The sequence below is a fragment of the Coturnix japonica genome, chromosome 13, assembly GCF_001577835.2.
Source record: "Coturnix japonica isolate 7356 chromosome 13, Coturnix japonica 2.1, whole genome shotgun sequence".
In the NCBI taxonomy this organism is placed as follows: Eukaryota; Metazoa; Chordata; class Aves; order Galliformes; family Phasianidae; genus Coturnix; species Coturnix japonica.
In genome coordinates this window covers 13,194,720-13,220,355 of record NC_029528.1, presented here as the reverse complement: position 1 = coordinate 13,220,355, position 25,636 = coordinate 13,194,720, and the positions used below count along the sequence as shown (strand labels likewise).

At 41.3% G+C, this 25,636-nt stretch overlaps 2 protein-coding genes across 2 annotated transcripts in view; one reads left to right on the top strand and one right to left on the bottom strand.

Annotated features, from left to right (window-relative positions):
* KCNIP1 (potassium voltage-gated channel interacting protein 1) overlaps positions 1–24,662 on the bottom strand; it is a 206,074-nt gene extending 181,412 nt beyond the window's left edge. Inside the window, exon 1 of the mRNA XM_015876310.2 lies at positions 23,743–24,662. Within this exon, the coding sequence (XP_015731796.1) occupies positions 23,743–23,830 (88 nt within the window). The 5' untranslated portion in view covers positions 23,831–24,662. The remainder of the gene's footprint in view (positions 1–23,742) is intronic.
* KCNMB1 (potassium calcium-activated channel subfamily M regulatory beta subunit 1) lies at positions 1,991–7,189 on the top strand. Its single transcript, XM_015876316.2, has 4 exons — positions 1,991–2,163; positions 4,826–4,998; positions 6,037–6,232; positions 6,859–7,189. The coding sequence occupies exons 2-4, from the start codon at positions 4,862–4,864 to the stop codon at positions 7,126–7,128; spliced, it is 603 nt and encodes a 200-aa protein (XP_015731802.1). The 5' UTR covers positions 1,991–2,163; positions 4,826–4,861; the 3' UTR covers positions 7,129–7,189.
* Positions 24,663–25,636: the final 974 nt, after the last annotated feature.

Sequence of the window (25,636 nt, the reverse complement as noted above, 5' to 3'; positions counted from 1 at the left end):
TTCACAGTGAGGGTGGTGAGGTGCTGGAACAGCTGCACAGAGAGGCTGTGGATGCTCCATCCCTGGAGATGTTCAAGGCCTGGTTGGATGGGTCTCTGGGCAGCCTAGTTTAGCTTAGATATGATGGTTGGTGGCCCTACCTGTGGCAGAGGGGCTGGAGCTTCATGATCCTTACCAAGCCAAGTCATTCTGTGATTCTACGACACAAAACTTGTTCAGATTCAAAACAGTGTTTGCAATTCAGGAAAGCCTGTCCCTGACATGGTTTCACTTCTCTTTTTCTTCCTCAAATTATAGTCAGGAACTGAATATTAAAACCACACACCAAACCAAGCTTGAGAAGGCCTCTTTCTCTCTCTTGAATTTTTTGTTTTTTTTTAAATCTCTGTTAGAAAGCAGCATTTGCAGAAGGCTCCTAGACCAGCAAGGTCTGCAGCACACAGTCCCAGCTGCCATAACCAGCCCCATTCTGTTCTGCCACTCTTACTCACAGGGCTGCACCTTTCTGGCAGCATTCCCCTCTTTGGGTGAGCCAAGAAAAACCTTGCACTGCCAGTAACATAGCATGGAAAGAAGCAACAGAAGTACTGCCCCAGCAGCAGATCTGCAGCTGGTCCTGTGCTCCAAATGCTAGCTGTAGGTAACAGCACAGCAGCTGCCTTTAGTGCTCACACATTGTTATTTTGGGTTAACTTTCAGGGATTCAGTGGCCACCTGGACCTGCATGTTTGCAGTGCAGGAGTGAAAATGAAACAAAAGGTGATGTGTGGTGCCAGATGTGGTGCATGGCTTCTCTCTGTTCAAAACACCACTGTACCCTCTACCAAGCCAAAGCACTAACGCCACCTCATTCAGTGCACTAAAGCACCTCCAAAATTTACTGTTTTGTCTGTGACATGCTCAGGTTGTGCATTCATCGTGCAGTGCAACTCCTGCATGCACCAGCAAGCAGATCTGCTGTCACACAGTGTGGATTAGTCTGAATTAAGGACAGCAGTCAGGAAACCGCCACTCACAGCCTCGTGAATTCAGATAGTGGCATTACCTTGTTTCCTGCCTCAATTCCTGAGCCACTCAACCCAAAAATCTATCCTAAAATTCCCCATTAGAAGCACGACTCCTTGAGCCTGAACGTGCATCTTGGATACTTCAAAGCTGGCTTTCGAAGTATTCAGCAATGATAAATAAAGCAGCCCAACAGCCCAGTTCACACTGTAGCTGGGAATAACTTCTGTTCCAAAGCTTCCTCCAAACTTCAAATGTCATTGTCTGAAAAAATCTGAAAGATTTTGCTACATCACTTCTTAAATATTAAAAAAACGACTAAGATCATCAATCTTTCCAATCTAGATGACAGAAGCAGCCTTCATGTTAGGTAACTGCCAGAACCTTAAATCTAAATCCAAGTCAGCTTTGTGCGCTCTCTTCTGCACCAGCAATAACAGAAAAGGTACAATGAGTAGAGAATCATCTAATCTTCAGACAGCTTAAACTCTCTGAACTACCTAGCTTCAAATCTACTACAAGCAAGCCTGAATGACCAGCTCAAGGTGAAACAACTAATTATTATTATAATCATTATAAACACAAGTTCCCCACAGAACTATTGCCTTTCTGTGTCTGAAGGAAAGGAACACTGGTAACAGCATGTCACTCCCAGAACTTTTCTTTCTTAGAAGAAAAATCCCTCACAAACATTGAATATTTATAACACATCCAAGTCCACAGTACTTCCAAAAACCTTATCCAAAGGACCTGACAGATTTCTAAACCAAAAAGCTGTATGAAAGCAGTAGGAGAGTAGCTTAAGACAAATCCACGGGGATGTGATAAAGTGGTCATAGTGTACGAGAACAGTCAGTCCCTTCAGCTGTAGTCAGTCTCAGTATTGTGGTTTCCTGGTTTCAGCAATTAATCTGAAAAAGGACGGCACTCTTTCATACCTTACCATTTATGGTTACAGAAAGCTTCTCAATAGGGGAGCTAAGTTATGAGTTCGGCCACAGTAAAGCAAACCCAGATAAGTACTGGAAAGAAAAATAAATAAATCTCCTCCAACTCTAAGCTCCGCTGCCTCACATTGGGCAGAAAGGTGTTACACCGAGTCTGTCACATAACAGGAGTTGTTCTTCCACCAGCGAAGGCAGCATTTCATCAGAAACAGTAAGTATAATTTTAAGCAATTTCTGTTTTCCCTTGCAAGCAGACCATAGCTTCGCTTTCTGGCAAATTAGAGCTCTTGGAAGCAACTGTCTTTCTAAACCTCCAGGAAACCCACTGAACTTTTCTGTAGCACGTGGGCAAGCTGTAACTCTATGCTAATAATTATGGAGAATTATCAGACTAAAAATACAATGGTTGTTATTTCCACAAAAACCAGAATCTTCAGCTCTCATAGGATCTTTGGTCTTTGGAGTTTTATGTCTCTGGGCGCTCAGCACTCTGTAGTATTCCTTCAGGGACTGTGCTTGATCTATCCCCAGGGAAGTTAGAGATGAGCCGCACTTGAACTCTATCAGGCTTCTTTGGAAACCTTTGGAAACTACCGTTAAGCTGAATAACTTTGTACAGTCCTGTACTACAGAGAAACCCAAAGCAGCAGTCCACAGAGAATTCAGAACTGCTATGCTGATCAAAGGGCTTTTTTTGTTTAAGAACTACTAAGTATAAAACCCAACATTCACAGAATCTTAGACTCCAGTTTTGAATAAAAAACCTAACTTGATTCACATTAGTATCAAAGTAGCTGAACAGACCTTAAGTAAATTGGTATGATGTATTCTGTAAAAAGGATCCACTTGTATAGTGCTATGCAGTTTTAATACTGAACCTTCAGGACTACAGCAGAGCATTGCAGAATCTGCTTTTCCATGCAAATTTACACTGAGATGCAGCATCAGTCTATTCTGCCAGGTGCACCATGTTTGCAGTCCTACGCGTGCAGAATACACTGAAAGTAATGGGCTCTTATATTACAATGAACAAGACTGGTGCTCTCTGGCCCCAGCATCAGTGGGGAAAACAGACCTGTTGCCAGCCGTACAATGTTTATAAATGCTAAGAAAGGAAATGGGATGAGGGGAGGGAAGGAGGAACCAAGTGAAAGAGTGAGTGCAGGTCTAAGTTCAGGGATGTAAGTGGGGGACGGGGGGACAAGGATGGGAGTGGAGCAAAGGAAGAAGAATCTATGGCACTGAAAATGCTCACAGGAACAAATAAGCAAATGTCAGTGATGAGATTAATTCTACCACAAGACACTAGCATATAGATAAGGCGCACAGCTCTGCCTCAGCAGAATAACCAGTACAGAACTTACATTTACAGGACTCAAACTTTAAACTCCCTTCTGGCTCCCACACCAAGAGATGCTACAGACACCCCCTGCATACTGCTGTTCCTGAGCTCAGAGCAGCCTGGCACAGTCTAAGGCAGAGGCCCTCTACCAGCTTACACATCTCACAGCACTGGGAACTCCTCAAGAGATGGGAGAGGAGGCAGGGGCTTCCCACTGAGTATCAGGCACATCTGTTAGTCAGAGCAGGGGACTGTGTTCCAAACCTGAGCAGATGGTATCCTTAGGATTATCACCAGCAGCTGTCAATGCAGTGATTATGCATTGAAACTGCACAGCTAATGTACTGTATAATTTAACTAGACTGAGGGAAAAATATATCACGAAGAAGGAACATTATGAAAAGATTTGAAGCTTGTATTTCCCTAATAATTATGGAGGCACCCTGCAATCTTCAGTGCAGAAGACACATTTAGATTTGCTCTTGAAGGACAGACTAAAATCCCCATTATATACTCCAAACATCTTCCAATCCAAATATGCTCAGAGACTTCCTGGGCCAATCGAGTCCTCAGCAGAGTTTCATTTTTCAGAAACTTAATGACTTTGTCAGAGGAAACACTTAACGAGCTCTTTCAACATTCCTCCTAACATGCATTGGTGGGGCTAGAAGATGGAAGAACTTTTCAATCTGAAATATTAATCTTTTGAGCACTGCTGAAACTCCAAATGAAGTTTTTCTATATATACACATAAAGGAGTCTTAACAACAACAACAACAAAAAAGCCACAACCAAAAACAACTGAGCTTACAGCACAACATAAGAATACCTATATAACAAAGAGGTAAAATATCCTACAGAGTTAGTCTGACAGTTTAAAGCAATAAGGAAGAAAAAAGGTTAATGGTACATCAGCCTGACATGCAAGTGGACCAGTGGGGTAATTAAGGGTCTTATTCCTCCTTTGGTTGATAGCCTTATATTTCTTATTACCCATGTAAAGATGGGGTGGATGATCCCACAATTTCCCAGTGTAACTGGGACAGCTATGTAAATACTGTAGCTCAAGTAAAACTTGGAGAGTAACAGTGCTAGAGACAGAGACACTGAGGGTACCAATTTTTCCACTCATTCAGTTTCCCACAGAACTGATTAAAGATTAATCATTCTTACTGCACGTAAGAATTGCTAACAAGGCAGCTCCTCTCCAGTTATATATGGAAAAAGGACTCTTACTTCAGGAGGATTTTCCCTTCATGCAGTCTTTACCAATAGACAACACAGAGCACCTCTTACTTCAGACAAAAAGTAACATCAAATAGACCAAATTAAGGCTAAAGACTATCAAGCTGTTCAAACTCCCTCAGATCATAAAGACAGTTTCCAACCCCCACCCCCAGGCTTCCCTCCCTGCTTTCTTCACGCATCACTTTATTAAGCAGTACATGGTTTTTGCAACAAGATATTCCAGAAATCATTCAACTGCAACACGGATAGCTAATTCTAATCATGACTGTCTCTCACAAAACAGGATCGGAGAGATTCCAGACCTCCTAACACCTGAATCATGTTGGCAAAAAAGCTGGTGACTGCGCAGAAGAGAGGAGAGACAAGGGCCCTGTGTCTGGGACTGGGGATGGTCGCATGCTCCATGATGATGTACTTCTTTATTGGGATTACAATTGTGCCATTCTACACTAAAAGGTAGTAGAACATTTGATTATGAATACAAGGCTGTTTCTTTGTTGCCATCTTCGAACACAATTATTAAGACAGAGTCAAAATATATGTTAGTACACTGAATAATGAGTAAGTATTGCATTCTTAAAGAGCTCATAAGAATGGAAGATAAAAGAGCAAGAAAAGAGTGAGCCACTAAGTGAGGCATTTACAGGTAAGCACACGAAAGAGGGCTGTGGCCATCCTCAGGGCTAGAACCAGAGCAGGCCAAAACATTTACTGCAGAAACTGTATAAAATAAAAAACCATTCATGCTTAACAAATCTTGAAAATGGAAAGTTAAGTCTTCAGTAAATATAGGAACAACAAAAAAGCGGTAGAGGCTTATTAGAGAAGTAACAGTAAATTTGTTCAGTCAGTCAGACGTATCTCGCCTCCAGGATCAACCATCATGAGAAACAGCTTCAGGAATCCAATCTACCACAACAAATGCTGCAGAATATATTGAATGCCAATAAGGTTACAATTACTCACATTTTTATTTCATTTTCCAAGTTCTGCCTCTACATACAAAATCAATTTGCAAAAAACCAAGGTGTATGAAACCCAAGAATGCCCTGGCACTTTAGCACTCATTTTTCCATGATCGAGTATTTTGACAGAAGTACATCCACTATTTCATTCTTTGTAGCAGCACCTTCATGCTCAGAAATCTCAAGGCTTCCATATGGGTATGTATCAGTGTTGTTTTTCATACTGCAAAAACGGAACAGCCAGAATTCAACACTACCTTACGACAACATCATAGCTGACAACATTCCATAACGGACTGAGAAAAGCTGTTTAAAGCCGATCTCTGAGATTTGAGATACATTAGCAAAGGGTATGTTAAAAAATTAGTTCCTTAAGAGTGGGAGGAGGGGCAGAACTCACTCCATTGGTGATGAGCAGCCCTGAGCTAACCCACCACTGGCACCCTGAGATGTACCTCCAATGCATACCACCTCATAACTGATGCCACAAAAACAATTAAAAGCAATACCACTTGTTTTGGTTTTGCAGTGTTTGGACAACAGAAACCATATGTAAGGTCCTCAAAGCCAACATCAAGGACAAAGCCCACTGCACAAACAGCGAAGGCTCAGAGGATGAAGATATTTTTCACTACCCTTGTCTACAGGTGTGGGTTAATCTGACAGCCTCAGGACAAGAGGTCATGTTGTATCACACTGAAGATACCCTGGAAAGAAATCCAAAGGTATTTGGAGCATATTCCATTCTCTCTCTGCTGCTATCCAACACCTCTGATTCAAAGGGAGCAGTAAGAGCAGGGGACACAGCTTTGCAGCCAGGCAACAGAGCTCAAGTAAGAGTTGTTCAGCTCTTACACACTGATGCCCATGCTTAGACCAAGGAACGCTTAAAATGTTTCAGAAGATACAAGGGGTTTTTAATATATTTTTTTAAACCTTACATTAAACATTAAGTTAATACTTACTAAGCAGTTGTACCAACTGCTCATGAATATTTAACATATATGAATATTTAAACATACACAAGTCTCTGAGTTAAAGACAAATGGTACCACGATATAAAAGAGACAGTCCCAATAGCTGGAGTTTCATTCTGAGCATGTCATTGGTTTCTAGCAACATTACTCCAACCTGTAAGTCTGCAAATTTGGGGCATACATGGGGCAGCAGAAAGCAGGGAAACAGGGCAAGCATCTCATGGACAAAGGCAGACCAAGCCAGTCTCAAGATGCCAGTCAAACCACAGCAGCTCCTGTCAGCACTAGCATGTTTGTTTTACTCAGTGCAAACTTACTACAAATCTTGCATTAGAGCATCTGTTATAACAAGTCATTTCAATTTCTCCTTCCAGTGCTCATATGTCCCCGGCAACTCCGAGAACTCCAAAGAAGTGAAAGCACGAATAGAAACGATTGCAAACAATTTTAAAAAATATCAGACTTTCCCATGCTACTACGACCCAGGAGGAATGCAGACCAACGTCATTTTAAGCAGACTTTATCCCCCTAAAGGCCTCCTCTTCACTTTCCTTTGGCCCACACTCATGTTTACCGGTGGATGTCTGATTATCGTCCTGGTAAAGATCAGCCAGTATTTTTCTGTTCTTTCTGCTCGGCAGTAGGAAGTAAATATCTTGCAAAGACTGTTGCTACATAATAAAGTGCCTTTGTTCTGTCTTGGCATTTTGTGACTTTTCAATACACCAGGAGTCAGTGTAAAGGCAAGGCTTCCTAGGCAAACTGGATGGTGCTCATAGCAGATGCATGCCTAACAAAGATGTTTTTACCTTGACAATATGTTTCTAGCATCAAGACTCCTAGTAACATTCTGAGGCACAACTAACCCAAGTTCATGCATCATTGACTGTGGACTGCTTTATGAACCACTCAGAAGTCAGCATTCACAAGAAAATTTTAGGGCACAGACAGAAATCTAAATTCATGGAACTGTAGCTGTTAAAAATTAATGTGATACAATTCTCAGTTGTAATAAATATATATACACACACATAAAGGCTGATATGTTAAACCTTTATAGGCATTTTCCAGTATTACTAATGGAATAGCAACAGAGTTTGCTTTTCATTGCCATCAGAAAATTGAAATCAGACCAGAGTAGTAAAAATTAGTTATTAACATCAGCAATGCTCATTTAAGATGTAGAATCTTGATGGTTATCACAAACACCTACAGGGAAGAAGCGAGAGAAGTGGAAGGGTTGTAGGAACATCTATTGCAAGTGGAAAAAATACTTCCACAAGAAGAACAGCATTTACATCTTCATACAGCACTTTGGTAAGACGCACCTGAAGCAGAGTGTGTATAGTTCTGATCTTTCTCATTCAGGAAAGTGGAAGTGCGGCTGACACAGGTAGGGAGATTTGGATGACCAAAAGTAATTGTTGATGAGATGGGAAGGGATGAGAGCCTGACTTTTTGGTTTATTCAAAGCTAAGGCAAGAGTACAGTAACTGCTTAAAAATATACAGCTGTCTAAACAGGGATATACCTGCTGAAGAGAAGAACCAGGTATTAAAGAACTTAAAAGCTTTAAAACAGCCGTGTTACAAGTAAAAATCATAGCCTACTATTTCTGAGATTCTTCCCACACAGGTTGCTCTCTGGGCTGGCTATCACCATGTCTCAGTATGTAAAAGCCCATCTGCAGAGATCTCTCCTCAGCTCAAATCCTGTCTGTCTTCTTCTCCATGCGAACTTTATTATGGTTCAATTATAGAATTCCATCAACAAGAAATATGAACACAGCTGAATAGACAAAAATAACAGCAGGGCGTATGTAATTCTTCACAGGGCAAAGAAGAAAAGCATTAGCTTGATGAACCATAGTTTAAGTTAACACGCTATTTTTAAAAGCGTCTATGCAACTTGAATGTCCTTTAAAAATTTCATATTCACCCTTTTGTTTCTGGAGATGATCATAATGTCACACACATTGGGACACAAGGTAAAACAGCAACTAGGCAGGAAAGTCCTGCTTCAAAATACAAGGAGATGCAGGGACACCAGACTGTCTACAGATGAGTCAAAACAGGAGGCATGTATTTTAATTCATTAATAAAGTGCAGACACATACATTTGTGCATATTTTTAACAGTGCTATAACAATTTACTTAGCCTGTCATATATTTGTATATTTATACACAGACACACAAGTTTAATTCTTGTTCTCTGGGACTAACAACCATCATCCTTTAAAGCCAAAGGAAGCAAAGGTTTTCATACCAAAAACACCAGCAATTTCCATAAGGAATATTATAGTTAAAAATACAATGCCAAAAAACCAAGCTTTTCAATTACTCTTGGTGGACTGTCGGATCTAAGACAAATAAAAGGAGTGTAAACTCAAGTGAATGCTTCCCTACACCTCAAGAAGACAGTTCACATTTCTTTATGGTCAGGAAGAAGCATTGCCTATTGTTTGACACTTGCCCAAAGAATCCCATGCAAGCAAATTAGACTGGAAGAATCAAGTCATCCTGGCAGAAATGAGTTCACAGATGTATACTGTTGTGCCATTGTCTTCATACACAGACTGTTCTCAGCTTCCCAATATTGTAGTAGTGTACATACAGGCAGATTACTGAACCTTCCACCAGAGATGAGGAAAGAAAGACTCTGATGTGAGCCATGTATGTGAGTGACCCAAGGCAGTGTCTCTGCATGCAGCTTTATGGGGTACCAGCTTAAGAAAAGCCATCCCTCTCTCCCACAGCTCTCACAGTCCCCACTTATTAGTAAAACCCTGACAATTAAGGAGTTCTTTCTAGGATATCTGATGCCCAGCTGTTTTGGAACAAGATTAACAACATGCTTGTTCCATTAGTTCGCAATCTGAAAATCAGCACTCCTTAGGTGCCCAGAATTGACCTATAAGGAAATGCAGCAAATCATCCATCTAGCTGATGTTCAAATGCTCTCATACAGTGTCGAGACCCTGTATATTACACAACCTTAAAATACAAAGACTTGATGCAAAGATAGTATTGAAAAAAGAGACAAACTGATGACTCCCATGTCAATTCTGCAGCTGGAAGAAACGAAATTATTTACAGGGGACCAGCAGCACCAGTGCACTGTTCTGTGTATTTCCAAGTAGCTGGAGATGCGATCAAAGCTGGCGCTCATTCAAGCTGCTACTGCAAAGCCACTGTGCTTCCTTCCAAGTCAAACCCATGGGTAACTCTGCTTTCACACCCCTTACCAGAAAACATTAAACACAGTAGCTTCAAAACAAAAAGCTCATTAATCAAGACACACTGCAATTACTGTTCCCAGTATCCCTACCAGGGAAGTTTTGCTAACAAAAGCACAAGGGGTTTTTAGTTTTCAAGTTCTCTTCCCTCTGCACCATGTTATAAATACAAGAATTGCTTTCCCTCAATTTCCCTCATTCTCTGCCCATTCTCAAAAATACATTCTAATATATACTCCTTCACAGTGGTTTTCTTCAGGCAATAAAACTCAGTCAAGCTTGATATACTTTTTTAAGCCATTGTTCCTATCTTGCTTCTCTTTCTTGTGCCAACCCATTGTGTGAAGCAACCAGTCACAATTAACTGGTTTCTGAAAGCTAAAGGAAGCTTTCCTTTAGCCATTACTTCAGCCCAGAGCTGCTCAGTGTTTATCATCCTTGTCTGCTGCCTCTCTCATCTCCAGCATATTTTTAGAATCTTTTATTGCCATCTCTTATTCCCTTGCTAGTTGTAATAACTCGTTTTGCACCTTGGCCTTTCCGATTTTATCCCTACACGCTTCCACTATTTCATCTGTATTAGACTCTCACAGCGCTTATCTTCTCATACCATCAGGATCACTGCCTGCCCTTTCCAGCAGCAATCAGCTTTCTTCTATCTTCTTCCCAGGAGACTCTATAGATCAGCTTCCCAGACCTGCTAAAATCTCTTTCTGAAGCCCTCTGTTCCATCATGCTACTGCTCTCCTTTCTCCACGCACAGCTGTGATCCCTGTCACTTCACAAGTGCCATCAGCTCAAACCTTTATTCCTCAGTTCACCCTGAAATTATGCAGTTCTGAACAAAGAAAAGACAATTAATTCAGTTTATCAATAAACCTTGAACTTTTCCTGTACCTAGGGCTATCCAGCATGCCGTAATACTTAAACCTCTACATAACTGACTGATATAACTATAAACAAACTATTTATTGCCCTTAATCTTATGAACGATACATCTATTGACATCTGATGGCAGTCAAACAGGAGGGATTTTTAAAGTAAAAAAAATAAACACCTCATCTTTCTAGGAGATCAATGGAGCCACAAATAGTGTAACCCTGCAAAACAAAGTCCGAGGGGTGAAGAGCACAACACAACATTTAGCAGTCTGTTTTCATACTAAGAAATGAATAGCCTGCTCAGCTGATGACACAGGACTGCTCTACAGTCTGATCCAAGAACCTCAAGATCCAGCCAGTGCATAGCTGAGACAAGTTTTTTACTCTCCTGCATCTAAGTGTAGCAATAAATACAAGCCCATGTTTGAATATGGTAGAATAGCGTTTGAATATTGCCAATAGCAACTCTCCATCATAAAAACATATTTCTAAAGATTACACACACCCACCTCCCAAACACCTCTGCATTTCTCATCATGCAGCTACAAGCAAGACAAACAGTGTTTGTACTGGAAGTCATAAAAGGGCTGTAGCACAGAACTGATTTAAATACTAATTCACTCTCTAATACCATTAAAACTATAAAGATGGCTGAAAAGATTACAAGAAGGAAGGCCAAGTTTTCATTAGAGACTGGAAAGCCTATCCTGTGTACCAATACTTCTTTCTAATCATGAAAGTGGGGGCATTTCTCTTTTCTGTTTGTGTGCTGCTTTAGCAGACAAATGAGAGTCTGGTCTTTCCTAGGCAGGGATGTAGCACTGGGGCTATCTATTTCTCCGCACTTACATTCTTCTCTCTGCTCTAATTTATCTTTCTCTTCTGCAGGGTTCACTTTTGCAGTGATTTCTTGTTCCATTTTTCACTTACTGGAGACTTTTCTCATTGCAATGACTTCACTGCTGCATAACTTCTTTCATAAAGAAATCCAGCATTATAAACTCCACAGGAAAATATCTATAATGCCATTTAATAGCAGGCTGAAAGAAATACTTTAACAAAGCACATAGGCAGAAAAGAATGAAGAAGTTTGTGTTTCACGTGATCAAGAGACTGTTTTCATAGCTGCTAACCACACAGCACTGCTTTAAGACGACCCCCTATCTTTCAATTCACTTTTGAATACAGCTCCTATCAGCTTCCAGTGAAGAACCCCTCCCCTGGTGTACTCAATAGGAAGAGGAGCCAACCCTGCACCAGACAACCAGCACACCCTGCTGTCACACCATTTAAATCACTTCTTTGGCAGCCCTGGTCACTTCCCTTGCTCCTTCCCCCCCGCCACAAAAGAATAAACACAGAACTACTGTACCCGCTCCACTGACATTAACCAACCCACCCAATTAAAATGCACTTTCAGTTTAAGTAAGTCGTAATACTTGTCATTAATCATAACCATTTCCACACTAAACCTCAACTTCCATCTCTAATTACTGTATTATTGTTGAGGTGTCATTTGAAACATGATATATGGATGGATTTACATCTTTAATGCAACATATCTTCTGACATTTACAGATCAAGATCACTGAAACCAAGAAAAATTCTACATGATACCATTAGGACAAACAGGCAACATGCAACATAACAAAACAGGAACTTCTACACTAACTTCACTTTTCCATGCATGATATACTTCATGTTAAAGAAATATATAAATATTTTAAAAAATGATGAACCTCCTTCTCTGCAATAGAAACCATGAAATTTCTATTGTCTATTTTTACACCTCATTAAACTCTCAGATATCCTACTGGTACTCCACTCGAAAAATCAAAGCTGCTCTGAGAACAATCAACTGCTTCAACACTTGGCAACTTGTACCACTTAAACGCTGCTGATAGCTGCTGTTTGATTACATGCTACTGGGTGACCAACAGGGCTTGACCTGAGAGTCAGTTCTTACCTAACCCAAAGATGGGATTCAGTGCATGCACTAAAACCCCAGCAGGCAGCTGAGGACCTCAAGTGCTGAAACAATCCTGGAAAAGCTCAAGTATCTCAACAGCTTCAGAGTTAGCTGCTGCAAAATACCTGCAGGCCCGATCACTGGGGGGCTCTGATGGATGTGCCTGCATTACAGCTAACCCAGCCTTCCCCTGAGCAGGCAGATCTGTGTCACTGCTCCTCCTCTGTGAACAATGTTCCCTTAGATCCAGATGTGGCTCTCAGCTCAGCACCGGGAGCAGGCTCACAGGACAGCACTCTTTTCCTTATGGAGTGGATAAGGAAATGAATGGTTTGCTTTCAGCACAGATATTAAACACCTATTGCCCCTGAAAACCAGGTTCATATTTTCCACAGTAGTTTGGGACTTGCTGCTTTCAGATGGAACATCACCTCTCATTCTAAGGCAGAATGATTAGGGAAGTGAGAACCTGCTCATCCCCCCTTTCCAAAACGCACACATTGCCAAAAGTTCTATTAGTTAAAATGAGCAGAGAACATAATTTATAATTAATCAAACAGATTACTAGGGAAAAAAAGAAGAAAAAAAAAAAAAGTAATTTAATTGATCAAGCCCTGTAGAAGACTGGAGCAAAGGTTTCATTCAGACAGCTGCCTTCACCAAAGGCTGCACTGAAGCAGAACTGTTATCTATTAGATAAACACACTGTGCATTACAAAGCCCAGTAATAACAAGGCAGCCACTGGCCTCCATTTGTCAGAGCAGCTCCTGCTGGCTGGCATCTTGCACAGTTTACTATTTAATTCATTCTGAAAAGCAGCATGTAATAAGCTACCCTGACATATATTTATTGGGTGCTCTTCACAGCACAAGTGCTGTTAAATTGCCTCCTGCACATCAAATTTTCACCATCAGTATTTTCAGATTGCACAGACTTGAGAGTCTTCAGCTCTAAAAGTGAATATCCGAGCCCTGGAGCTGCCAGGCTGTTAGAAAAGCAGGGTCTTTGAATAAAACACACTGCCAATATTCGGTTGGCCAGTAATGCTGCTTTCCCATACCCCCAGCAGGCATGATTACAGAAGCAGTAGATAGGTTTTCATTAAAATGGCTGAGGATATTAGGGTGTTTACAGAAGGCTTGCATTTACGACCTTTCATTTTGGATGAGTGAAGATGCTCTAAAAGATTATTTCCAAGTTTAATGAATTTGATAAAAACATCATTAACTGTTTTTTCCTTGATTTCATTAGTTGTTCAAATCTTCCTGCTGCAACAGAACCCCATGCAGAGACCAAGAGGTCCCCTATAGGAAAGATTAACATAATATGCTTTAAAAAAAACAACAACAACAAATGAAACAAGAAAACAACCAACAATTTACTCTAAGCAAGGGATGCATCATACTTAGCACAAATACTGGAAGTTCTGAACCCTCAGTCTTCTCAGAACTATGACTCTGTTCAGTAACTACACTGAATGGTCTCAGGTCACAAAGACCAGCATGCTACTCTACTCTTTTGCAGCCTCTAGAGAAGCATGCAATGCTGCAGGCAGAAACCTCCAGTGCAGCAATTTGAAATGGCATTATATATGCTGCAGTTGGACATCCTGACCAAACCAATCTCTTCTTCTTAGCTAAACTTCCTTCCAAGAGTCATCCTGTGCTCCCCTACTCTGCATGGCTCCAATGAGGGCAACCTCAGGTAGAGGGGGAACAGGGTCAGAACTTGCACATCTCTTCCTTGGCAGATTTAAGATAAAGTCATTTACTGAACATTAAGAACCAAATTAAACCCAACTGATACTCATTACAATTAAGCATTGTCTTCCCTGCCAAGATGCATGAGACAGGTTTTTCTGTACAGAATTCATTTAGTAAGAAGGCTTTACAGGAGTACAGTGGCACTAATACAAAACCATTAAAACAAATGTCTCCAGCAGACAGTTTTCTTGGCTTCCTCTCATTATATTGAAATTCAACAAGAGCAAAAAATTAACAAACTAAAGAACTTAGGAAGAAAAAGAAAAGTACACAGGTTGATACAAAGTTTAAGTTCCAAATAAAAGATGAGGCTTTGCCACCCATGTGGCCTATAGTAACTGCATTCACCTCCTGAACGCACGCTAAACTTGTTTCCAGTAGATAAAACCCTACTTAGAAGCTGCTGCACAGAATTCAATTTGGCTTGAGCAGATTTTTACTTATCACCTTCCCCCCTTTTCTCCTTTCAAGGAGTACCTGACGGAGCCCTGTGATCTCTGTAATGCATTGCTTAATACTGGTGCAGCGCTCTAGCAGAGAAACAATGCGTATTAGTAAAGTTGCACCATGATAGCTGCTCACAAAGAATATTTCCTTGGCTTCTCTGTGACTTTTCAAGCTCATGGCCCTTCTTCCATGTCACTTACACAACTTAATCCTTTAAGTTCTGATCTTGCAGTCATTAAAGCATCCCCCATCACTTATAGCACATTTGACTTGGACACTATATAGCCAGTTGTTCTGATAGATTTGTTCAAGCTACTGTTTTAAAGCACACCTAAGTAGGCTCAGAGTATGACATCTTCCAAACTTGTTTAACTGCTTATATAAGTCAATGAGACTTGCTCTAAGAAGTCTAAAGCTGACGACATAAGTCAATATTTGCAAAGAAGGGAGCATTATTTTACTGGGCTCCATTATATTATTGCAGTAGAGGAATTCAATTTAGCTTAATTCTCTGAATTTAGAGCTCTGCATTAATGCCAACCACTGTGAAAGAAAAGGGTTTTTAATGTCAGTTCACTTCTGAAAGGATGTTTTAGAGCCACATAAAGTTTTCCAATTCTTAAATGTTTCATCCAGCAGTCAAATGAGCCACAAAGGCACGTATTTTTTTCAGTTCTTTGTGCTTATGATATCACTTTTGGAATGCAGGGCCAAAACCTGAAGGCTCAGACCACTGCTTTCTTTCATCCTTTTACACCAAAAACTACTGCAAGTGAACTCTGATTTTCCTTCTTGGTTTACACAACACAAGGCATTCCTATGGCAACATTAACAAATTGAATTCCATTTAGAGAGCTTAACTCCTAAAGAGGAACGGATCACCTTCCTAGCACTATTTGTGTATATGCACTCCTAGTTCTATTTGCTGAGAATTTATTTAACTGCCAACTACTCAGTACTTTATATATGCACTAATTCTATACTCAGGTATTTGTTGTCAAGAGGTTACTATCAACATTTGTCATAGAAAGCATGTTAATGTAATATTTAACCTTCCTGAAGCATCTTTTTAGTAAGCAGGACTTTCTCAGTCAGTTAGATGTACTGCATAGATGTGGGATGAAAGTAGGAACTACATCACAGCACTGCTATGGCTTTGCAAAATGACCTCAATGGGCTCTGCTAGGATCGTCACTGCAAGAGTGTATGAAGCTAATAGTAAGAAAACCCATAGGTAACTTAATTTACATAGCACCAATGAAGGTGCGTCAAAGTTGCAGATGTTGAAGTTGAATTACAGTCCAATTTGACAAAAACAAACAAACAAACCTTGAAGAACCAAGCTTAAAGACAGAACTAAACCAAACTGTAAACAGAACCAACTATAACAATGTCACACAGACACCTGAAATTCACTTCAACTCATCTCTCGCTTCCCCAGTGCTCAGACTTTGAGGGACGAAAAACAGTTTGACTCAAGAGGGGAGCTGAAGCTCCCCAGCAGTTCAGTCCACACATCGTGCTTTATCCAGTTGTTCATAGCAAACAACTTGTAATGGAGAAATGCGAGGAACACAGGAGACACTAAATTGTCTAAGAACAAAAGAAGTTCAGCCTTTTAAAGTGTTAGAAGTGAACTGGTGTTCAGGGTACTTGGTCCAGATGCTACTTCAAGTGCAACAGTGACTTTTCCCCTTCCCCCCAGAAAACAAAGGCTTTATTAAAAACCAACAAAACCCCACATACGAATTAACAAATATCTCACCCAGCAGGAATGCTGCTCTCTGCAGCTCCTCACTGGGCTTCTGGGACTATTTTTAGCTACTTTGTAACATCTGAAATAATCCAAATGGTCACAAATTTACCACAAGAAAATCCCTTGAGTTTTATCATTACGAAGCGCAATAATTCAGCGGTTCATTTCATCTTAGGAAACGCTGCACTTCAGACAGCAACGCTCAACAACTGTAGCCAACATGTTTTATTGAAGAAAATAAACTCAGACTTAGCAGGGTTTCAGTAATTACACTTCGCCAGATTCATCAGAGGGTGTTAAGTACACAAATGATTTCCATATTACCATGCAAACGTGCTTGGTATTTTTGGTTGTTTTGCTTTTGGTGTGTTGGTGCACACACTAAGAATTACTTTATCAGCACGTGCAAAAGGACAGAAGTTTCAGTCAAACAGAAGTCAGGCTGCACCAGAGTCAGATTCATAGCAACCCTAGAAACTCAGAAGTGAGCACAAAGTATTTCTAGGCATTGGAAGAAGATTTCCACAAAACTGACTTTCTTCTGTTTTCAGTTCCTTTCAAAGGGATGTACAATACAGTCAATGTCAAAATATACAGCTCCCAGATTGGATGCTCTCGATTCATCTTTACACTGTATGATGAGTGCATCAATTACTAACAAATGGAAACCAGAAGAATAATATTTACTTCAAACTTTGCTCAATAGCAGCTGGTTCAAGCAAATCTTTGTAAGTAAATATTACTAGAAAACCACAGGGTATTTCTTCATTTGCAGGTCTGATAAGCCCAGCTATCTGATGTGCTGTGGAAAAACAAAGCTTTGTCAGAAGACAAACAGTTCATGCTGCCCCTGCTACACTGCAGATATCACATCTATAGTGGAATGCCTATAATAGCAATACTTGCTTGTGTACCAAAATGCTCTATAAGACCAGTGGCCCTGAATTTCTCTGGCAAAAACAAACCAAAATACCCCACAAGACAGACAAAAGCTTCAAGCAGGCTCCAGCGCCCCATACATCATCTCTTTGCTATGCAGAATGACTCTCTCCACATCTACATCACATCCACGTCACCCTTTATGGTTTGCTTTGCTGCACTCCATCTCGAGTGACTCTTGGCTTCAATTACAGTTCCTTGCTTGTGAACTTCACAACAGTTAGACAATAATATTTAATAAGCATTTAAGCCTTAATTCTCCTCTTCCACAGCTTCCCAAACATAATGATGGATAGAAGTAATCTTTGCTATGTGCTTCCTTCTTTTGGCCTTCATAAAGTTTATTTAACAACCTATAGTGTACAAATACGCTTCCCTCTTAGTGCCAGCTCTTTCTCTCAACAAAGAATGCACATCTTGTCTATCAGAGCTGCCTTCACAAGACAGCCTCTGGCCTTCGTGCTTTTTCTTCCCATGAAATACTGCAGATGTGTTAGGCTTGTAATGGTGACACTGCAGAGGTAGCGTACAGCCAGCAAATGTTTCTCGTTTTCCTATATTTATGAACAGATAGAAAACTCAAAATAAGTAGAATTGTATCCAGATGAGCGCAGGAGGCAGCATGAGTTATTAACCCATCAATTCAAATACCAGCCCTTGAAGCAAACCGCACATCTTTCTGCTTCTCAAGGAGCGATTAGCTTCCTGATGACTGCATAAGTGAGGCTTTTTGCAGACTGAAAGGACTCTGGTTATCACAGCTCACCACGCTGCCAACAGCAATCACCGCAGCACCCGGAGTTAACACATCTGCAGTATGGATTACATTTACACAATGCTTTTATTTATTGAACCTCAAATTGCTTCTCACAAAACTGGATATAATATCCCTTTCAGAGCAACGTAAACGCACAGTTCATCCATCAGGGAGCCTGCAAACATTTTCAGAGCCAGAACCAAAACTCACTGACAGTTATGAGTTTCCCCAAGAAACACAACCTAAAGAACTGCCGCTCACTGTGTACATAAGATGCTGTAGGTAGCAGACAAAAATCAATATATCACGGCAAACAGACTTTGAGTACGAATTCAATAAGTCTATTTCACTTTCCTTTTGTTAGCTTAAAGCTCACTTAGTTTCCCCCAGTTTTAAGTTTGGAGATGAGGATTTTTGTGCATTAGCCTCCCCTTAGGCTGAATGCAGATGGTTCTCGCTCAGTTTTAGAATCTCTAGCTGCCTTTTTACTGCTTAAGGATGGTAAGAGAAAAGAATTTTTACTGTGTTAACTAAGCATTTTGATGTAGAACACCTCAATATTAAATTCCACTAAAGCAACATAGTTCTTCTAAACGTAAATACTAAGATTGCTTGTGCTTTTTTATTATTATATTTTAATTTTAAGAGCTCCATGCAATCGTTGGAATGCTGATGGACCATCAGAAGCAGATGATGGAAACATCTAAGCACTGTAATTTATCAGCTTATTATCACTAAAGAAGATACTGAATATTTCACAAACACCAGCTAGCACTTTAAAGTGAGCACACTTCAACAGACAACCTATCCAAATCTCAAGATTTTAATCTTCTTTCTCCTACAGCTCCACAAGTTGGGAATTAACAAGTTTACGAGGTTCTCCAGCAGTTCCCTACAACACCTGATTCCACAAACAACATCACACAGCCCTCCCAAGCCCTCTGATCTGAGCCCCACTGGCAACACATACTCACCATGTAAACTGCTCCCTACTTGTGAAATAGTGGGAAGCACAAAAACATTAAGAGCACTTACACTTATTTGAGATTACCACCATCCTCCTCCACCATTATTATCCTTCCATGAATTGGATTTATTTAAATTAATAACAAGGACTCAATTTTAAACTCCTTAAACTCTATCTTGGCCTCGCAAGATGAGCACCTCATCAAGCTTGTGATAGCAATTTCTCTCTAACTCTATAGAGTAAGGATGTTGCACTGAGTTTTAAATGTATAAAAGAAAGCATTAATCACTCTTATTTTAAATCTCAGACTATTTAACTCCTGGTTATCAGCATTAATACATCCCACCTACGTGTCTTGCAAGCCAAACGTTGTGAAAGAGTCATCACAAGGAATTAAATTAGAAGTTCTAACCAGCTGAGAAGCGAAAGTCAAATTATATATGCAAGCTACTGGTTTTTAGTGAAGCTGCACAAGTGTGGAAGAAACTGGCCATGAATATTCATTCCCATTACCTCATGAGCTTAAACGCTGCCATAGTTAAAACATCTCTCTGCCCACTTTCAATTACATTACCATTCATGAGCTTTACTAATCACACTGAAGCAGCAAAAAACAAAGTTAGAAGAACAGGAACCCCACAAATACTGTAATAGAGAAAAGTCAGGAAAGAATTTTGTTTGCATCCCTAACAGTGTAACACCTGTAAATCATCTAAACGTTACAGAAATTAACATAATTGCTTTCTTATCTCTAATAATAGATATATATTCCCTATATATATATATAGGGAATCTGCAGGTCAAGTCATTAGTAACACATCAAAAAGAAAAGAAAAAAGTATCCTAATTATAATGACATTGATGATAATATTAGATGCCAAAACACACTCTGGTTTCCCTACACAGAGGATATTTAACTAGTCACAAGATTTAACAATATTCCTGGTTATCAAACGCCGCAGAAACATGCTTTCTGCAAAGTACCATTACAAAACCTCCCTGAATGGTTTCCCAGAAGAAAAGAGCACATTTTCTTGTTTTCTTAGTAAAAATAAAATAAAAATCAGATTTCTGGGGCTACTCTCTTGCAAACAGTTCAGTTCTTAGACTTCCAGCGTACGTGCAGAGACACCATCACTACAACCACAGGTTTGTATAAGTTTCCACTGTCTCTGGATCTTAAAAATCAGGCTTGGTTTAGATGAGAGACACATGAGAAATGTATGTAAGCGTATCTGGATTATTCAAGGTTTGCAGTGTTTGTAAAATAAGGTTCTTTGTTTGCAGTTTATTTTTCATAGACAGACGCATAACTGTAACCTGCCAAACTGCAGTGCCTTTTGCTTGGTGACTCATGCAGCTGGGTTTGTTTGTATGGAGAAGAGCAAACAAACACATACCACACATACAACCAGGCAAGAGCTTCTACCAGGAATCTAGCATCCTTGCCTTTTCAGCGGCTGGAGTCACAAAGACAAACGTAATGTTGCACCAGTATTATACTCCAAAGGAACCAGACTGAGCTCCACTGAGAGGAGATAGAGCCTACATGTGGGACTATGCATACCCCTTACCATCTCGCAATACATCTCCGAAGAACAGCTGTAATTTGGGTTCACAAAGAAATAGCAAAACAGACCACAGTGCAGTAAAACACTCTGAGTACTTTTCTTTCATGCTGGAGAAGGCTGTGGGGAGAGCAAGATGTTTGAAGACTTTATCATTGCACTGGAACAGATAATTAGGCAATTAAAACTATGAGAAGTGAACAAATTACCAGTTCCAGATGAATTGCTTTGCAGAACAGAAATGGGAGAAGCAAGAAAACAGAAAGGAGAGCCGCTGGCAAGCATTTTAATAGCACAAGTGAAAGAGGGGCAGCTCAGGAACAAAGGTGAAAGGGCAGTTAATTTGCAGAAGCTGATTTGCTCCTTCAAAGGAACATCTTGAAGGGGCTGGCCCCTAAAATAATCCTATTTTTCATGTGCTGTTACATCAGATCACATTAACAGAAACCCAAGAGGTCTCATTCCAGCTTCATTTTTTGCTCACCCCACAAGGCTCTCGTGCACAGTGTTCTTAATACCATCAGTATCTCCACGCACACACACAATGTATTTAACCATTCCACCCCATCAGAAACCTCAAGGAACTCATTCTGAGCACTATGGTTTCTTGATCCCATGGCACTCACTACGAGCTACCACTTCACATTCCACAGTAAGGACAGAATAAGAGGATGCGTGAACCTCACAGGAAACCAGTTAACTGAGATAGAGACATGAGGAACCCACAGAGTACAGCTAAGGACTGCCTCTTGTTGAACTGCAGAACAGAGAATTTCCCACTTCAAAAAGCCTCAACAAGGTGCAAATATAAGAATGAACCCTGTGCTTTGCAAAGGATCTTCCCCATAAAACGTGTTTAAAAATAATAATATTAAACAATTAGACAGTATTCAGACAATGAAGCAGGAATGGGATGAAGAACACGGAAGACAGAACTAGTTAAAAAGAACACAGAATACACAACAGTTTCTACTTCACTGCTTTACACCTAGAAGTTTAAGAGAAATACAGAATAACCACTAGGACTAAATATAAGCAAACATCAACTTAAGTAACCAACCTCCTGATGGAGATTTCTGATCCTTTTCTTTCTAGGTTAAAGTTTTGTACCTAAAGGTATCAATGTGTTGATCTTAATTAAAAGGCTCTAATACCTCTGAAACAAACTCATTCATGTGAATGTGTCTACTCTTCCAGTACAAAAGACAAACTGATCAGTATGGGGGAAAAAAGTCTATGAGTTTTAAATCCTTTGAATCCAAGAAAACCACCCTTATCTAATCCAAACAGCTTGAAATGAGACATTACAATAGGAAAGATATATGTAAAACTCTATGATTGCTTCGGCTGCCAAGGAGAAAGGCAATGACAGCACAATTCTGGCATCTTTCAGAATGGGGGAAAGCCATGTATGTTTACTTTGTGCTGTGATTTCTAGCTCACTTTTCAGTGCTATTCTGCTGTCAAAGTGTTGATATTCATGTGCCCCATTGCCAAAGCTTGACAAGCAGTAAAGAAACGGGGGCTGCTTGAGAATTCCTCATTAAGTGAACTGCACCATATGCACATGTAAGGATACACAGATTCCCCCCTTTTCTGAAGGGGAGCTCAAGAAAACAGCACAGTTTATTGCCCATCATAGAGCAGGATACAACTTACATTCCATCCTCTCCTGAGAAAAGCACAAATGAAAATCAAGTACAACAAACACACCTTACTGACATATAAATGTCAATGGAAAGGATGAGGTCTCGCAGGCTGCACTGCACCACGACTCTCTCTTCTTCAGCCATAGTAATAAGATATTTTTGTATCTTCCCCTTGTTTAAGTATTCTGGCGTTAATCATAAATTATAACCAACACCTGACAAGCTCCTTTCTTTGACAGTCTTTTACAAGTTTCTAATCTTTAATCTGCTGGTGTTTGGCAGTCTGCAGATGACAAGAAAAACGCGGAAAAGGAATAATATAAGAAGATTAAATTTTAAACTGATGGATATCTTTTAAAGCCAACCTGTCTGGTGCCCTTGATACCTTCCTGCTTTTACGTCATGACTATGAAGGCATTATGAAAAAAGAACAACATTTGTATCTAATTATGCATAAAAGCGACTCTTCAGTCTCACACAAATCTCTCCTACGATGGTTCGTTCTGAATTTGCTCATAAATCCCAAACACAAAAACCTTGGCCAAGTTCCTAAACATTGTCCGCATGTGAACAGGTCAGCAGCAATCAGACACAGCACAGCTCTGCTATCGGGGATACCCAGCAGATCACCTCTGCTCATTTACAAACCTGCTGTAGGCGCTGCTCAGAAGCATCGCTGCAAAAGAAGAGAGCAACAAAAGGAGTGTGGAAACTTAGCTCACCGTGACCGGAATGCCTAGAATTACAAAGAAAAACAGACCATTTCTTTTGCTTATTGTTTGCGTTTAATAAGGAAGACGGTGTGACCAAGCTTGGTGCTGCTCCACCTGCACATAATGAAGGTGCACGGGGTGCGAGTGAACGGCAAACGGAGTTAAACAAAAGATACCCACACGCGCTGAGCAGTGACCTACATTTGCAACCAAGGAATACACGCGCTTCAAGCAGCTCAAAGAAACGCTGAAACATGAACGAGACGCTGCAGAAGCACCGATCTGCCGGCAGCACTGAACTCTAACCTGCAGCTGCCCGCCTCCTCCCTGCAGAGACGCCTCCAGCACGCTGCAACTGGTACAGACACAAGGTATAACGAGCAGGCGACTACAGGTTACAAACCACACCAATTGCAAGCAGTTACCAAAAGCTTTTACAGCACAGCTACAGTCCGCGCACAGGAACTTCTCCAGAGCAACCAACTCCCCCAGATAAATGAGCAAACCTCTGAAGAGACAACAATTAACTCCACCACGAGCATCCTCAGCGCCTGCAAAACTCCTCCCGCATGTTGGACCGCAGCACAGCCCGGACCGAAGCGCTCTCTCTTACCTTTGCTGAGAGTGCCCGTGATAAGCTTGAAAATCGTCTGAGCAAATTTGACAATCCCGTGTTTGCATCTCTTAGAACAGCCGCTCATGGCTCAAACGCGGAGGAAGGTCTTCCCGCAGGGTCCAGAAATATCAAGACGGAGTTGTTTGCAAAGTTCAGTTTGTGCAACGCTCTGAACTCAGCTCTCACCCGCCGAACCTCAACCTCCGAACTCAGCTTCTCTTCCCTTAAGCCACCAGGAAAGGTCGCAGAGCAGAGCCGTGCATCCTCTGGCTGTTACAGGTGCAGCCTCAGCCCACAGCGCTGCCCGGCTGCAAGTTGCAGAAGACGGGGCGGGGAGGAGGAGGAGCCGCTGCAAACAGGAGCTGCTGCCCGAAGGCTCTTTGCTTGGCTGTTTGCTTTCCCAGCTGACTTCAGTTAGATTGTCAGTGCTACTCACACCAGGCACATGGGAACCGGTAAATACTATCAGTTCTACTCTGCTCTACCGGTGCTGTACTCACGCGTTGTACGTAGAAGACCGCGGAGTATTCCCAGTCAAGCAGTACTAAGTCCTTTTCCACCTGGAATTCCCGTTTTACCGGCTCAGCCCCGCTCACACACCGCACTTTCAGCGTGATGGTTGTGCGATGGTTGCTCCGCTGGCTGCTGTTTTGTCCCTTAGCAACAGCCGCAGCTCGGGCTCCTCCGCTTCAGCCCATTGTTTCTGCGTGCCCGGATTGCTTTCAATAAAAAGAACTGATGTATCCGTCAGCAAAGCGGAGATATCTCGGAACTCCTGCCCCCACCTGTCGTTAGTTATCTTCACTTTAATTTGCACTGGACTCCTCTCAGGTGCATACTGATACATAGGGTGTGCGTGGGTCTCAGCTGGGTCTCGGGGCGGATTAACTCAGGGTTTTGCTTCCCACCCCCCGCTGCCCCGGCAGATTGCCACCTGGAGCCAATCGACACCCGTGGGCAGCAGCGGACCCCACCGAGAAGAAAAGCACTACACACGGTCCTCCACCTGAGGAGCAAATGATTCCCTTTGCTCTGGGCACGAGGCATTGCCTCGAGGTGATGGAGCGGTGATGCTGGGAGGAGCCATCAGGTCCTTCATCCCTGATGCCCCAGTCCATACAGTTCGTGCCACCATCGCTTGGCACCACCCAGAGACTTCATTTATACATAGCAGCACCTTCTTCCCATATCACATCTGAGTGGGTTCCCATTCCCAGGTTATGCATGGGGGGGAACACAGGGGAAAATAGATTCCTTGAATGCTGTTAGAAACACTTGGCTGAATAAGGAGTACGGTGTAATCTTCTGCTGTAAAATAATATCTCTGCCTTCTACACTGCAGATTCCCAAACAGAAAGATAAGCAGTATGCAGGGGCACGAGGGTGGCTATGGAGAAGAATTAAAAGTCAGCAGCAGGAAGACCTTGGTGGAAAATGCTGAGAGCTGCTTCTCTGGGCAGCTCTCGGCTCAGCAACCTTGGCTGAGTGCACAGAATGATGGGTGGAAAAGCAGAGCTAAGCCACTACTTCATAGAGCTGGTCCTCAGGCTGCCCTTAATTCCCAGAGAGCCAACTTAAAGCTGGAAATGCGATTCTCTGAAAGAAACAACAAGGGAGTAAAGTGTCAGTTGGGAAATCAAGGATTTGGCAGGTTAATTATCTGTATCAGAAGGTTTGCATCATGTTTAATTGCATATGTATATATTGATATAAAGTGGGAGGGGGAAATATAAGATAATGGAGTACCCAAAAGGCCCTCTCAAAGTAGTCCCGAGAGCTGATAATCCTAAGAACTACACAAAAATATACTGCACACACTACTCAATGCCATGGACAGAATGTGTGAATGGAAGTTCAGAGGCACAATTCTGATCTGTTCAATGGTTAGTCC